The sequence below is a fragment of the Epinephelus moara genome, chromosome 18, assembly GCF_006386435.1.
Source record: "Epinephelus moara isolate mb chromosome 18, YSFRI_EMoa_1.0, whole genome shotgun sequence".
Lineage (NCBI taxonomy): Eukaryota > Metazoa > Chordata > Actinopteri > Perciformes > Serranidae > Epinephelus > Epinephelus moara.
Genome location: NC_065523.1, coordinates 23,940,650 through 23,956,354, shown reverse-complemented (window position 1 = coordinate 23,956,354; position 15,705 = coordinate 23,940,650). Strand labels below are relative to the sequence as shown.

The 15,705-nt window shown below is 41.9% G+C and overlaps 2 protein-coding genes across 4 annotated transcripts in view; one reads left to right on the top strand and one right to left on the bottom strand.

Annotated features, from left to right (window-relative positions):
• glis2b (GLIS family zinc finger 2b) overlaps nt 1-8,327 on the top strand; it is a 39,768-nt gene extending 31,441 nt beyond the window's left edge. For 2 of the 3 annotated variants that reach the window (XM_050069940.1, XM_050069939.1), the window contains exons 4-7: nt 806-961; nt 1,064-1,197; nt 1,533-1,651; nt 1,757-8,327. In XM_050069940.1, coding sequence (XP_049925897.1) covers nt 806-961; nt 1,064-1,197; nt 1,533-1,651; nt 1,757-2,496 — 1,149 coding nt within the window. In that variant the 3' untranslated portion in view covers nt 2,497-8,327. The remainder of the gene's footprint in view (nt 1-805; nt 962-1,063; nt 1,198-1,532; nt 1,652-1,756) is intronic. The other variant, XM_050069941.1, reaches the window with a different exon arrangement.
• Nucleotides 8,328-8,627: 300 nt separating this feature from the next.
• On the bottom strand, nt 8,628-14,188 carry pam16 (presequence translocase associated motor 16). The gene is made up of 5 exons (XM_050069945.1): nt 14,068-14,188; nt 13,477-13,561; nt 12,258-12,394; nt 11,281-11,346; nt 8,628-8,800 (listed from the first exon to the last, which is right to left on the bottom strand). Exons 1-5 carry the CDS (start codon nt 14,068-14,070, stop codon nt 8,711-8,713), a joined length of 381 nt encoding a protein of 126 aa, XP_049925902.1. The 5' UTR covers nt 14,071-14,188; the 3' UTR covers nt 8,628-8,710.
• Between the last annotated feature and the right edge of the window lie 1,517 nt (nt 14,189-15,705).

The following is a 15,705-nucleotide window of genomic DNA, read 5'->3' as shown; positions in this document are numbered from 1 at the left end:
TGGAATTTAATATATGTATGTCTTCTTTAGTGTATAATCACCTGAAAACAAGAATTTTTGTGTTTTCGTTACCCTAGAATGAGCTGTTTATATCTACACAGGGAGCGAGTGCTCGTCCACCATATTTCTACAGCAGCCCAGAATGGACAAAACAAACAACACTGGCTCTACATAGGGCCATTTGCGCTTATGCATTGGCCACCGTAGTTAGCAGCCCCTCCGCAACGAGCTAAACAGCATTTAAAAAACAGTGATTTTTATCTCGATACTACTTTGTTCAGTATTTTACCAATTTAAATCGCTAGGGCCGTTAGTTCTGGAGAGAAAGGGACCTCTTGTGATAATTCAGCTCCAGGTAAAAACCTTTTAAATGTCTGAATCTTAAGTTGTCAGTGACACAAGGTGGGCACACATTAACAGCTATCAATTGGGCTAACTGCCGATCTGCAACAAGCCAAACAGCATTGGAAAAAAACACTGATTTGTAACGTGAAACTGCTTCATTTAGTGTTTTTTTCTGGTTTTAATCACCTGGTCTCTTTGTTTTGGAGAAGAAGAGACCTTTGCGGATAATTCGGCTCCCAGTAAAATCTCACGAACAATGAACACTGGGGTAATCCTAACTGGATGTTCACACTTGGCACATGGGAGAAGTTTCAGCTGGTTGCAATCTGCAATTCTCACCACTAGATGCCACTAAATCCTACACACTGCTCCTTTAAACAGTAACTTAACCTAAATGTGTGCCATAATTGATTGATAACACTTTTGCTCTTTTTTGTCTCTTTTCCTGTTTGTTTACCAGAATTCTCACATTTCACAGGCCTTTCAGTTTTTCGTGCCAATTGGAGCTGGGGCGGGACTTCACCTGCCATCCTCCATGTTCATTGGCCAGACAAGCGACAAAAGAGCCTCTCCGGACCTCTCAGCGGATGAACAACTGGCCTGTCGCTGGAAGAAGGTAAGAGCCAGAAAGATTCTGTTGTAGCCAAACTAGGATCAACTCAAAATAGCTTTATAATCACTGTCCATTAAAAATGCTGAATGGTCTTTCTCTCTTCAGTGCCATCTGCTCTTTGACTCCCTGCAAGACCTGGTGGACCATGTCAACGACTTCCATGTCAAGCCTGAGAAGGATTCTGGGTACTGCTGCCACTGGGAGGGCTGTGCTCGCAAAGGGAGGGGTTTCAATGCTCGGTGAGAAACTTGTACACCCGGGTAATTTATTAAAGGTCCAGTGTGTAGGATTTAGGGGCATCTATTGACAGAAATTGCATATAATATTCATAACAATGTTCTAACTATGAGTCCAGCATGTTTCTCTACAACAGCCCAGAACGGACAAACCAAACACTGAGAGGGCCATTCCCGTTTTCACATAGTCCGCTGTAGTTCTTCTACACGCTCGGCACATGGGAGAAGTCTCAGTTATGCACCTTCACCACAAGATGTCACTAAATCCTACACACTAGACCTTTAAGTGTACGTATCAGGGAAGGATTCAAGAGGAACATATTTTTGTTTGGCTGCAGGTACAAGATGCTCATCCACATCCGCACTCACACTAATGAGAAGCCCCATCGCTGTCCCACCTGTAACAAGAGCTTCTCACGCCTGGAGAACCTCAAGATTCACAACCGGTCACACACAGGTCGGTCGTAGAGCCGCACACAGAATGTCAAAACTAAAATCAATGTTTTTTCTTCATTTTTGTGAAGTAAAATTGTAACATCTGGATCATTTTGTCTCACGACAGGTGAAAAGCCCTACATATGTCCTTACGAGGGTTGCAACAAGCGCTACTCCAACTCCAGCGACCGCTTCAAGCATACGCGCACACACTATGTGGACAAGCCCTACTACTGCAAGATGGTGGGCTGCCTGAAGCGCTACACAGACCCCAGCTCTCTCCGCAAGCACATCAAGGCCCATGGCCACTTTGTGGCTCAGGAGCAGGGCTCCCCAGGCGGGGTGGGCTCCCTGCTGAGGGGGAGTCAAAGTGGAGTGCTTGCTGGCGAAGGGGGTAAGGATTCAGAGCTGTCCTATGTGAGTGCAGCCCATATTATCATCCCAGGGGCAGCGGCTGCTCTCCTGGGAGGCCATGCTCTGCAGGGTCTGGGTGGTGCCCTACCCCTGTCCCCCCTCAGTCCTCGGCCCCTGGACCTCAGCACACTCGGTTGCCCCAGCTCACCTCCAGGCAGCCTGGGAGGCACAAGCATCCTGTCCTTCAACGGCTCTCCGCTGGGCCTGGCCAAGTCCTCTATGCTCTCCCCGGCGTTCCCCTCCTCGGCCCTGGGCCTGCCGATGATGCCCGTGTTGGGGGCCTCGTCTGAGCACAGGGCCCAGAGCCAACGGGCCAAGAAGGGCCGGGGGGAGGAGGCCGAAAACGAGGTGACTGGGGGGGTCCTGAACCTCTCCACGGGATCCCATGATCCCCTGTCCTGGGTGGTCATCCCCCCAGGCACCGTGGTGCTCAAGCCAGCTGTGGTCAACTGATACACACACACATACACACACATTCCAGAAGAGCTCAGGGGGTCGGGATGGGAGGGTGAACGCCATAGTGAGGGTACGGGCTGTCAAAGGTGATAGGGATTGGCTCGCACAATCAAATTTAGGTAATGCATTTCAAAGAGATGTTGAGAGAAGAAAACTATAGAGAAATGTAATCAAACCCTCAATCAGCAAAACAACAGATAACACTACACCTCACAAGAAATAAGTAAACAACGCAAGCCTCTTGTATTGATGGGAAACTAAACTCGGGGCCCAAGAACTCTGTTCAGGAACATGTATGGCTCTGTATTTCTATCACAACGCCTGACAATGGGCTCCTCTCTGCTCTCTTATTTTGTATTTTATACTTTATTCATTCCTGTTTCCTGAACGTGACAGTCTTAGTGCTCTGTGTTCTTACGAAAGTCCTGATTCATTGATAAGTATTTATATGACTGTACTTCATCGACAGTGTGCCTCCAGCTTAGCGGTGAGATAGACACACCATGAAACTGAATGACGCACTCACAGTTAGGCAAACATGCACGTAATAGGACGATTCTCCACAGTTGATTTTAAAGTTATGACCTATTTTTCACAGGCTGCTGTGATTAATATGACTCAGACAGGCTTGCCAAACCAAAGCAAGTGAACTCAAACTGTCTTGGATTTGCAGTTTCAGCTCTGAGACAGTTCAATTAAACACAGCACTTAATAGTGTCAACTGGTTATAGTATTGAAAACCTCAAAACTGCTGCTAACCTCTCAGCTCCCCCCAGTGTAACATAAACTGGGAGCGAGCACTTTTGACAATCTGTCCCCAGTTTGGGGAGGGTGACCAACACGGACCAGCCTAGTCCACCAGAATGTGTGCCAGGCGTGCAGACTAGGGGCTTTTAGGGCACAGAGCGAGCTGAGGACTTAACACAGACAAATGGTGTTGCATCACCTGACAATGACCAATCATCACTTCCTCTTTTACAAATTGAAGGCAGGCGGTGTGTCTGGCTCCCCCCTCTGGTAGGACACCATACACAACATCCCGCTTTCCATGTACAGAACTCGCACTGTTTTAACTTCTGGATTGTCCAGCTGCTTTCCCGTAATTGAATCAACACGGCCAGTTTGTATATGAAAGGGCCACTGTGGTGATAAACACTAGGGTCTTGTTTTTTAGAAAAGTCACCCGACCCAAAACCAGCTGTGAAAAACAGGTGGTCGTCCAGTCGAAGCCGAACTTAGCCTTGTCGGTTGAAGTTTTGTCCCAAGTTCAACAAGTCCCATGCCGTGCCAAAAATACCTGGAGAGGGGAAAGAGGGATGTACGTATTGTGCCACAGAGGGGGGTGTGATGCACTCACTGCCACATACAGCTGGACTGACTAGGAAGCCACACTATTGCAAACTGCCTCATTTTACTCTGTCCAAAGGGGCAAAGAAAAAAAAGACTCATTTGACGTATGGGAAATCTTTTCTCATGGTTCTATTAAGCAGTCAGCACGCACTTACCACACACTATATTCCTTACATGTTTTATGAAATGTTACTGCCAAGTGATGGTTCTTTAAAAACTAGTTTGATCTTATTCTGTTTTTTTTCTGCAAGGGTTGATTTTGCTGTGGGGTCTTCCCAGGCTTGTGTTGCTCAGTGCTAATGCATGTATGATGTTTGACTGTCGTCTCCACAGCGGAGAGGCAGAGGAGCAGGAGAGGATCATCACAACACGAAGAACATTCCCTCAAGAGACTGTCACACACTACCTTCTCTCTCTTCTCACTCCTCCATCTCTGCTTATGTTGGTGGTCTTACTTTTCCATCGCCCAGTCTTAGAAATAATCAGTTATTGCTGTTTTTTTTTTTTTTATTGTTGTCATTATTTTTTTCTTTTGCTGTTGTTCAGACGAGACATTTTTTTCTGATGTTGACGTTGCTTCTTGTGTTCTGTGACGGCTGCTCTGCGCTCAGCTTTCTGCTGTCAAGGATGAGTCATTTGAGGGATTGAGGAAAGGTCAAGAGGAGGAGGTTTGAGGGGTTCTCTTGGAGCAGTGGTTCCCAACCTTTTTGGGGTCATGTCATGGACCCCAGTTTGATAAGACTTTACTTCAGGGACTAGAGTTGTCACAATACTTAGACACAATACCCTACAAAATATGAATGTTCAACAGCATTTTCGATACCACTGAGAAATTTGACATCGGAGGCACACAGTTTAAATCTTAAAAAGCAAAAGAACAACTGGTCCTGGTGTATCAGTGCTGTGGAAAACAAGTAGTAAAACCGTTTCAATATTCAAAATCAATATGTATCCATAAATAAATATATCAGGGGGCTTTTTAGGGACCATCTTAAAAGATTTTGGTTGTTCGGTAAGACCAGAATGCTACAGTTTCAACTACATTTGAGCAGATAACTGTGGAGAAAGTGAAACCTATGATCACAAAGGTCACCCTTACCACTCTTACGAATTAAATAGTGAAAACAAACTTCCCCGTTTTTCTGGGAACCCCCTCAAGGACCCCTGGGGGTTCCTGGACCCTTGGTTGAGAACCATTGCTTTAGGGCAGTGGATTGGGATTAGGGTATGGTCACACACGAGTGACCATTGCCTGCCGAGGCGATACTTGTACTTAATGTGGGCAGTGCCGGGTATGACTCACGGAAAGCTAGCTTGCTTTGATCTAACTGGTAAATTTTCTCTTCTCTCTCTTGTGGGGCTGTTTGTATTTTTCATGGCCAATATCACACAATATTGGCTGCTTAGACACAGCAACACGCATGTTGTCACACATTCTTCTTTGCTATGGGTTGAGGCTGCGACTTTGCCAGTCAGCGTTAACCAAAATTGAACTCCAGACAAAGAATTTGCTTTGCTACCGGAAGCTAATGTTTCATTCGCCCCTTCACTTACACTGAATGATGTGACCAGGAGGCAAAAATTCACCAATGTTAATTTTGCTCCTGTGTGACCATGCCCTAAATCTGAAAGGTCAAATGATGACCTCATTGATATAAGAAGAAAATGGTTCATTTACGCAAAATTATGTTATATTTTGTTGACTGTTCTCGAGCAATTTTTGCTTTTGAGAAAATGTGGCTAAATGGATCATGGGTCCGTCCCGGTGGTCCAGATTGAAATTCCTATTGGGTGGATTGCTGTGATATTTTGTAAAAACACGTCTCCCAGAGGACGAGTCCTACTGACTTTGGGGATCCCCTGACTTTTCATAGTGCCACCATGATGTTAACCTTCATGTTCCCCTCTGGATGATACCTTAACTCTCCATCTAGCGCCATTATCAGGTCAAAAATTCAGTTTGTCCAACACTTTGGTGTATGACCAGATACCTGCAGTATGAACAACATTCCCATCAACCTCAGCTGTACTTTGTGCTTAGTGCTCATTAGCAAATGTTAGCATGCTAACATGCCTTTAGCTCAATATACAGCTATGACCAAGGACAGCCTACACCTGTTGATTCTTAGTAACTAAAATACTGAATATGGGCGCTTGTTCAGGGTCAGTGAAACGATAGTCTGAGTGGGCGGAAGTTCGCTGCAGAGATCGGCCTCTCATTGGGCGGAACGAGCCACCCGCTGAAGTCCCGCCCTACCACCTCCAGTTGTGTAGCAGTTTTCAACAGTTTTCAACACGTCCTTTACTAACTTTTGCGGTGTTTGATCTTGTGGGGATGTAGCCATTTTTCTGCCATGGTTCGCGTCCTGTAGGTGATATTTTTGTGGGCGTGTTACACCAAAACCTGTTTCCCCCGGGCAATATTTTTGTGATTGGTTGAAAGAAGTACAAGCAGCCGGGGCGTTTTTTCCTCCAATCTCAAAGTGAGAGTCGGCCCAGCCAGACCTTTCTTTTCTTGAGAAAGGTCTGGTGAGCGAGACTAATGAAACGATGACAGAAGGAGAAAGTGCTCACAACAAACTGAGGCTATAAACTGTGATCGGGGTCCTAAGTTCATATGATGTTGCTTTACTTTAAGGGGTCACAGGCCAAAAAGGTTGGAATCCACTGCTTTAAGGGGGAAATATGTAAAACTATTTATCTAATGGACCAAATGACATCAATTTCCTCCATGACAATCACACTGATCCACTGGGGATCAATTAGAGAGGATGTGGGCATAAAATAATGTCTATATTAAGAGCCTCTTTGGGGCTAAATTAGATTTGCAAACTCATCTTCCTCTGTTCTAACTTTTAATTCCCACCATCAAATAAAGGGAAACCGTAGAGAAATAACATCCGACTGTGAAATGGCGGGCATCGCTGAGAAAGCGTGAGAGCAAAGAGAGACAGGATTGGCTGAATGAATGGACAAGGGAAAGGGAGAGATGAGGAGTGAGGCTGTGCGCCAGCAGAGGAAAAGAGGCAGAGGATAGCTGTGCTGTGCAGCCGCCCTCCATCTGGCCACCTACCCAAGCAAGCGGCCCTCTCAGCTCTGAAGTCACTGGCTGTGCTGTGCCCAATGTGGCAGCCACTCACAGGCATACCAGCCTGCAGAAAACTAGGCCACTGAACTCTGTCTGCCCTCTGGGTTTTTTCTTTCCTTTTTTTTTTTTATAGATTCAACCCAAAAGGCTCAACTCCCCCACCTCCCGGCCACAAAGCATTTTAGCAGAAATGGGAAAAACAGGCAAACTAACGAGCCACATACACAGTAAACAAAAACAAATATAACCCTCCCTGTCTGAGGACGAGCTCTGTGGTGGGCCTCCCACAGACCTGCGAGGATTCACAGCAGAGATGAACTGCATACCTGTGTTTCTGCCTCAATAATTCTTAGTCATCGTTATCACAGACACCCCTTCCCCCCCAACCACACACACACTCACACACACGCACACACACACTCACCAGTGGCCTGTCTCTGGGTTCAGGCTGGGCATTGAAGTGAATCTCTCGTTGTGAGTGGACAATCCTGGCATATGATGTCATCAGAAACAGGTGTTAAGTAGGCTAGACACGGTTTCCGTGGCAACAGTGAAACCCACAGATGCGGCGGCTCTCCTCCTCCCTGTCTGTCTGTCTCTCCTCTGCAGGTCGAAGCCAGGGACAGAGACTCAGCGCGGCGGCAGAAAGCTGAATAATATGACACGGATCCTCGCAAGGGTCCACATCTTTCCAATATCAAATAAGCTGTATGATCCATTAACCCTTTGAGCTCAGTCTGTAATAAACTGCACTTTTGTTCCCCTCATAGCGTGTGTAGATACGGGGATGCTGCCACATCCGTTCTCAGTGTACAGCGTTATTCATCAGTTGTTTTGGGAACCGAGAATAATTGTAAAAATCATTATCAGTCGCTAAAATGTTATTTTTTTTGACAGTATAAAAGCGGTACTCGCTCCTGGAGATTTTAAAAGTAACCTTCACTTACTGCTATGAAAAGTGGAACTGAAATCCAGGGCACGAAAATTTGTGTTAGCTAGCTCGGTCAGTGTCATTGTAAAGGGGTGCCATTGACTGAAGTGCCACAGTGTTGCACAAAGGGTTAATGATAAGACTAAGGCCAAGCAAGGCCTGTTCCAAGTTATGTTTTTTGCACATTTGTGAGATTATGTCAGTATTTTAATTTTTCCAAGTGCCTTTTTATTATAGGTAAAATATAGAAGTTATACACTATATGAAAAAAAAATGATTATATGAAAATATATTTTTTCCTGGCATCATGTTCTGTGGTTGAACATGCAGAATTTTAGAGTTGTAAAAGTCTCCAATTGGTACAACATAGCGGTGTTCTCCTGTTTTAGAGGAATTTTATTACGATATTGATAATAATGTCAATGAAAAGAAAAATGTTTAATAAAGTTGTATTTGATACGACTTGTGTGTTCATTTATGTTTCATCACACTTCACATAAATAACACTCCCATTATCCTGACGAACAGCAGTTTAACTCACTGTATTCAGCATTTCAGTTATTCAAATACACAGTGGCTAAAAACTGTAACATAAAAGGCATCTCTGTGGATTTACATCACTGCAAACCATATGTAACTCATAACATGGTTAATCTGGGGAAAAAAAACAAAACAATACACCCATATTTTTGACTATTGTTTCTGCTCCCATGTCTTAAAATCACACCCACTGCCCACAAAATGCCACAGAGTCGAGACTAGAGAAAAGGAGAAGGCTTTTATTGGGTTATAATTTACAGAGGATGGGGAAAGGAAAGACAGGACGAGCATCCGTTCATACTTCATGTTTCCTTGTTCTGCTGTGACTGCGGCTTTTCTTGTTGTGTCTGAATACTTAGTTCCTCGTCTAGACGCTCTTTAGCCCGCACCACCTGGACACACACACACAAAAAAAAAATAATGACGACTGAGAAAAAAGGGAGACGCTTAAAATAAGCAAATTAAACTTCACTCAGAGCAGAGAGGAATGGGTGAGGGATAAAAATCAGTGACATCATTTCAAACATGACATATTTAAAAGGGTGGATTCCTCACACACAAACACACAGACTCATGTGTAATCATTTAAAATTCAATACAGACACACAGACAAAAAGAGAACTGATCATTGTATTTTACAAAAAAAAGCGCTCTTGGAATTTGACAATCATGACTGCCGACTTTACCTTGAAATATTAAAAACAGAATATAAAATGAGTGTTTTATTTGACATCCACCAAAATCTGAGTGAAAATAAACGTAACTATTAGAAAACCTAGTTAAAAAAATCTTGTTTTGCTGTTTAGACCACTTCTCCAGACTGCTTAGGCGGGGCAGAACACATGAATCAGTTACATATATGGCTTAACTTTATCTGAAGTGGGCAACTTACATTATTAATCTCCATATTCTGGACATCAGGGACATGGTACGTCTGGAGAAATAGAGAGGGGACGGCTCCAGCTGAAGTAGCGGTTTTGCAAAACCCAAAATTACTGAACCGGTCTTGGGGTAAATAAGTGCTGCTTATGCGTGAGTTTTTGTGGACGACTCCACCACAGCTCACCAAAAATGCGACATGCTTCAAGTCCACCGCAGTTCAAAATAAAAGAATGACCTGTTGTCATCTCAGCGGTGGATGTGCATGCAGGGACGGCACAAACAAACATGACTGCACCAGTCTGAACGGGACAACTCCTCAACCCAATGTCAGTAAAGTTTACAAAATCTTAAATGACAATATTTCAAATTTTGTTTCAAACGAATAGATGTTCACTGTTATGTACATAAGACCCTAAATTACACAGCTTTAAGGATATTGTGAATTTTGTAAGTTTCCAGTGGCTTTATTTATCTTGTTACAGCTCTACAATGACACTTATAATATTCAAGAAATGCACACAGTGGCTTTAACTTATTTGGAAATTCATGAGGCAGCATCAGTGTGAGTCAGTCACTGACCACATGCCAACATTCAACTTCACATCATGGTTCGGTCACCTGGACTACAGGCTCACAAGTTAACTTGTCAGAATAGCTGGCAGAGGCTGCAAAATGACATGGTAACGGCTGACAAAGCTGAATGACATGTTTCCTGTCGGGACATGAGCAGGCCACACTGATCCTGACTGACAGCTCTCCTCCTTCACTGTCCTCGGTTTGAGACTCAAAACTCTGGGAGCAGGTGTCTATAGGTTATAGATTGCATTTAATACTTTTTAATACCTTTTCAAAATCATTTTTTAACCAAAATTAATTTTTAAACAAATCATCTTTATCTGATTCAAGCACTGCAGGTTAAGTTATAGTATGTAGTCCCATGCAGAGGTAGCTTTTATGTAGGGATACAGACATTAAAGTGAGCTGGGTTGATCTACATTTTGCCGACAGGTAACATTAAGTGCAAGTAAAGTGACAGAATTGGGTCAGTGGTAAGTTCAAAGATTTGTAATATCAGAAATGTTGACCTTCACATGAAAATTTGACTCATTTATACAAAAAGAAATTAAAAGGTGGAAAAATGAAATTAAATAAAATGTTTGTGGCACTCAAGGCCTCAGGAAAGTCAAATGTAAGATTATTTAATGACTTTTGAGGCCTAATAGTATTTATTTTGGGGTGCGATCAGCATTTTACACTCCAAAAACAGAGATGCAAAAGGTACTACACTATATTTCATGTTTTAATTTCTTAAGCTGTGTTTTAAATTATTTGGTCTGATGGTTTCATCAGGGTGTCCACAGATATAACTAAGTTAAATTTAAGGCTTTTAAGACCCTTTTAATACCGCCTTATATGAATATTAAGACCAAACCTGAAATGGAAATACACAATACACATACATCTGTGTGTGTGACACATGTTTGAGTACTCTTTCCAAGTAAACACACTGATGTCAGTTTAAAATGAACAGTAAGGAAAAATGACAATTGGATGAGTTGTCTGAAGCAAAAAGAAAAAAAAAAAAATCTCATCACCGTCATAAATGCTATTTGTTATTGCAAGTCTTGGGTCTGTCCAATGATTGTAAACAGTCACTGAGTTTGTCAGGCTGGAGATATTTTCACGGTAATGTGACTGAAAATATTTAAGACCCATCAAATCTGAATTTAATACAATTTAAGACTTCTTAAGGCCTTATATTAAGAAAACTTAATTTAAGACATTTCATGACTTTTTAAGGACCTGTGGACACCCTGTTCATGGCATTATATTTATTTTCTATATTTTTATTTTGTTTTTATGTTTTGGTGAGCTAAAACACATTTAAATGATACGTGACATGTTGCTCTGACTGTCCACAGTGTAACTGAACACTGCTTCATCAACAACAAAGGGAATCATCTACCATCCTAAGATACAGAGTACTTACTTTTGACTGTATGTAAAACGACCCGCCCACTGACTTGTCATTGACTTTAAAAAGGTGCTCGTAGTTCTGAAAGAGATGAAGACAGTTAGTGTTCAAGTAACAGCATTTGATCTTCATTTACAGGAGCTGTGTGGCATTCAGAGACTGGGATAGGATTGCCTGCGCACAGCTCTCAACATGGAGGTTGCTCAGCCGGTGGCTGGCAGCTACCGGCATTAACAGCACCAACAGTGCTGACAGAGCTAAGGGTGTTAACCAGGAGGAGGGGGACTGTAGGGTGGGCGTTACTCTTCTGTAACACCACATCCTGCCACCAAGGGTCGGGAAGGTGTTATCAGCGATATCCTCCTCCCCAGTGCAGAGCGGTAGCAATTAGTTAACCATACACAGGGACTCGCATGCACTAACATACACGCGAAGCTCGGATGACAACTCACACAGAGGGTGCGTGACTTCATTTTCTGCTCAGGACGCCATTACTCCACTATATCTTTACATAGCAAATAGTGGTTTGCTGATATATTAATGCTCTGAATGTTGCTCACAGCTCCTTTAAAACACACATTGACATTTTCTGACCAATTGTGACAACCTTAACCAATCATTTCACATGAAAGTTAAACTCTGTGTTCATGATATTAACTCTTAGCTGCAAATTCTTGGATTTGAATTTTGCAGGTGTTACACAGAAGCAGTTGGTTTTCCAGCATTTTTTTTTTTTTAAAGATATGACTAATTGTAACTATACTTTATGACCATGCCACCTTTTAAGTCTACAGGGAGCGAGTATTTCATCTCAAATAGTAGAGCTGGGAAAATCATTTTTAAGACATTCTTAAGAAACAGATTTTGTCATGGCTAGAAAATCTGTGATGAACTAACAAACACTATATAATTAAAAGGCTTACAGGCTCTGCAGCTCAACAGCAACACTTTGATAGTCAGAAATCTCTAAGAGACGAAGCGTGTGTCTGTACCTTCTGAATCTCCTCAGGAGTGAGTGTGCTGATATTGAGGATTTGCTGCGCCTCTTGCAGGCTCATCCCAGTGATGCTAGAGGCTGCAGCAGACTGCTGACCTGTGCGGCCCCTAGCCTTCGCTGCTGCTTGACTGGCTGTGAGAGAAAACACGACAGAAATACTCACAACTTCTGTTCATCTCATTTGACAAGCTAAAAGAATGTAAAAGCAAATATGTTTTACATAAAGCTGCAACTAGGGTTCATTTACTGGATGATGTGATCTTAGAGTTCTGAGAAGGATGTTGTATTATGACGAGCATAGTAAGGATTTGGTCTGATGTCATACATTAAAATGAACCCCAGTTAATTACTCTGAACATCAGTTTGATTATGTAACAAGAGACTGATTTTAAATACCCTTACCATTTCATAATGTGCACTGACAGATATTTTTGCACATCGTGCACAAAACTGTGAAGCTTTCTCATTCTTAAACAGCTATATTGTACATAATGGTTATGTTTTGTTATGTTAGTATTCATTTATTGAGTACCTTTTCCACATTTTTATTGTACGGTCTCGATTCATATTGATGTTTTTGACTGTTGTAGTACTTTGCCTTTATTTTATTGCCTATTTATATGTTATACATATGCACCAAAGCATTTTCCTTTTAGGGGGAAAAAATACTTGGTAATGAATCTTTTTCTGATTCTGACAGATTAGCTATTAGTCTAGTAACATTTATTATTTATTTATTCCTTTATTCCACTGAACTCCTTGGCATATTGCTTATTTATGTTTTTTATTTACTATTCTTTTTACCGGTATGTGTCTTCATGTTACTGTGTGTTATGTTTTGATATGTGTGCAAGGCAAGATGTTCAAATTGCCCCCGGTGGAATTAATAATGTTGTCTGAATCTAAATCTGACAATAACTATATCAATAACATGATCATGACTTCAGCCATATCACCCAGCCTTTGCTGAAACAAACAATTACTTATTTTGATTAACTTATTTAGCGGATAAAATATTAGAAAATACTGAAAAATGTCCATCACAGTTGAACTGAATCTGGGTTTGTCTACAAATAAAAACAACAATTAACAAAACTAGTGTCTGTCAAGTAGCTGAATGATGAACAATCATATAGTCTCAGCATTAATTTTACATTTTTACTTTATCAATTATTAAGTACAGTAATATTAAGTGTACACTATATGGATCATACCTGCAAATTCTTGCTGTAAAGCACGCGCAAACGCACGTCCCACCACCTGTGCTCCCATCACAATGATCTGTGCAAGATATCTAGCCTGCAGAGGAAATGAACACATGTGCAAACATTAATAACACAAAGCAGTTAGCAGAGGTGTGCTTTCACATTGACAATCATGGGAACCACAAGAGAGCGAGGGTCAGTCAGTAGTTCTCATATTTGCAAGTGACATTAAAGAGTCAGTTCAGAAACAGTTAAGCTGATGTCATGATGAGGTGAGAAGTGTCTGCAGGTGCGGATGTAGGAGACAATCATCACAGCTGTGAGCTCTGACAGTGTCTTTATATGTGCCTCCGTCCTGCTTGGATACGACTTAACCTACATTTTGACACATTAAGTTCCTCCCTTAATCAAATTAATAATGTCCCAGTGAAGAGGAGGCAGCTACCTTATGTAACTGTCTCGGAAAACCAAACTGCGACAAACACACACAGCTGCAGCTACACAACGTCTCATGCCAACGCTGCCTAGCATGCTACTTAGCATTAGCTGACTCGCTATCGTTAGCTAAGGGGATGTCAACACTATAAAATGTATTCTTACCATTTTATAATATTATACAGGTCCTTCGGACAGTGTGCGGCTTCTGTTGTCACACATGTACACCATGTACACTAATGAAGGTTATTTTAGGGTCAAAGTTCAAGGAAGCGGCGACGTCACAGTATACAAGACAAACCAGGTAGACAGCGACATTATTGATACTGACATCTAGTGGCGGGGAGGTCAAACTGCAGCGCCTTTTTCTAAATACATTGATACTAACCTTAAAAAATGTTGAAAACTGTCACCAAGACGAGAAGAAAATAACAAATTTATTGCATTTAAAGATAGATGGATGACCAATATATATGAGGGCAGCTATTCTGCAATAAATAATGTTGTGAGTGCTGGAATAGGCTCCCTACAGTAAATATCTGTATTTCCACAACAGTACTGGACCTCGCATATTTGGCACCCAAGGTAAGCTTACCCTGCACCCGTACCTCTTTCTTCCCTGTTTCTTTAATTGTGTTTACTGATTAGTGATCAACAGGAAAACTATAAATAATCAAGAGATAGCCTGAACACTCATTTCCATCTGTTGTCACTGCCCAGATGTTAAAAAGACACCCTAAAGCTATGGTAGAATATATATTTCATAGAATAAATATAGGCTAAATAATGGTATGTATAACGCAGCCAAATATTAATGTATGTAAGTTGTGTCTTGTATATTTTATTTTATGCACTTATTTTCTGTGCCACTTATTTGCCCACATTGTCTCCACCAAACTGACCTTAATGCGTACAACCTCAGAAATCACTGAACCCTGAGTCCTACCTATAATGCGTGTGCGTGTGTGTGTGTGTGTGTGTGTGTGTGTGGTATGGGTAATGAGTATACCTCATCTGAAAGCTGTGAACCCAAAGATCATAGGCGTCTATTCAAACTTTGTAAGTTTAGAGTGTGTAGGGGCTTAGAACATTATGGTGGAAGTATATGACGGCTCAATTATGTCTCATAAGTTGTTGCAGTAATTTTTGGGTTGATACCATTTGTTATACAGTTTTGGTGCAAAATTAAAAAAAATTACCATCTGAGAATTGATAATAACGGTCAGAAATCACTCCAACAAAACACGTTTAGACACCAAGTCCTTTAAGGGACACCACAGAAAAATCCATGCTGTGGTATTTTTGGCATCAAAAACATTTGACATTTGGAGATTTCTGTAAGAATTCCACTTTTCCGCGACTGGATGGCGAGCGCTTCTGTTCAGGAAAGTGCTGAGAAACGCGCTTATTGTCAATATACCTGTGAAAACCATACATCCTCTGAATGCCTGAGGTCTCTAGTTTGTTTCTGTTTTTCTGCTCAGAGTTTTATGAGGCTGTGATTATTCTACAGGTCACTATAGGTCATTTTATATAGTGATGTCAGTTTCAAATGAATGGTCTCACTACAGTGAAAGCCGATTTATTCCAAGACTGTTTTGGGATTTTAGCATGTGGAAATATTCCAATAGGCAAAAATAACAGTTATACTGTATGCAAAGAAGTGTATATTTTTGCCCCAGACTGCATTAGACTTTCATAAAGTGGGCATGTTTGTAAAGGGGAGACTCGTAGGTACCCACAGTGCCCATTTTCATTCAGGTATCTTGAGGTCAGAGGTCAAGGGACCCGTGAATGCCAGTT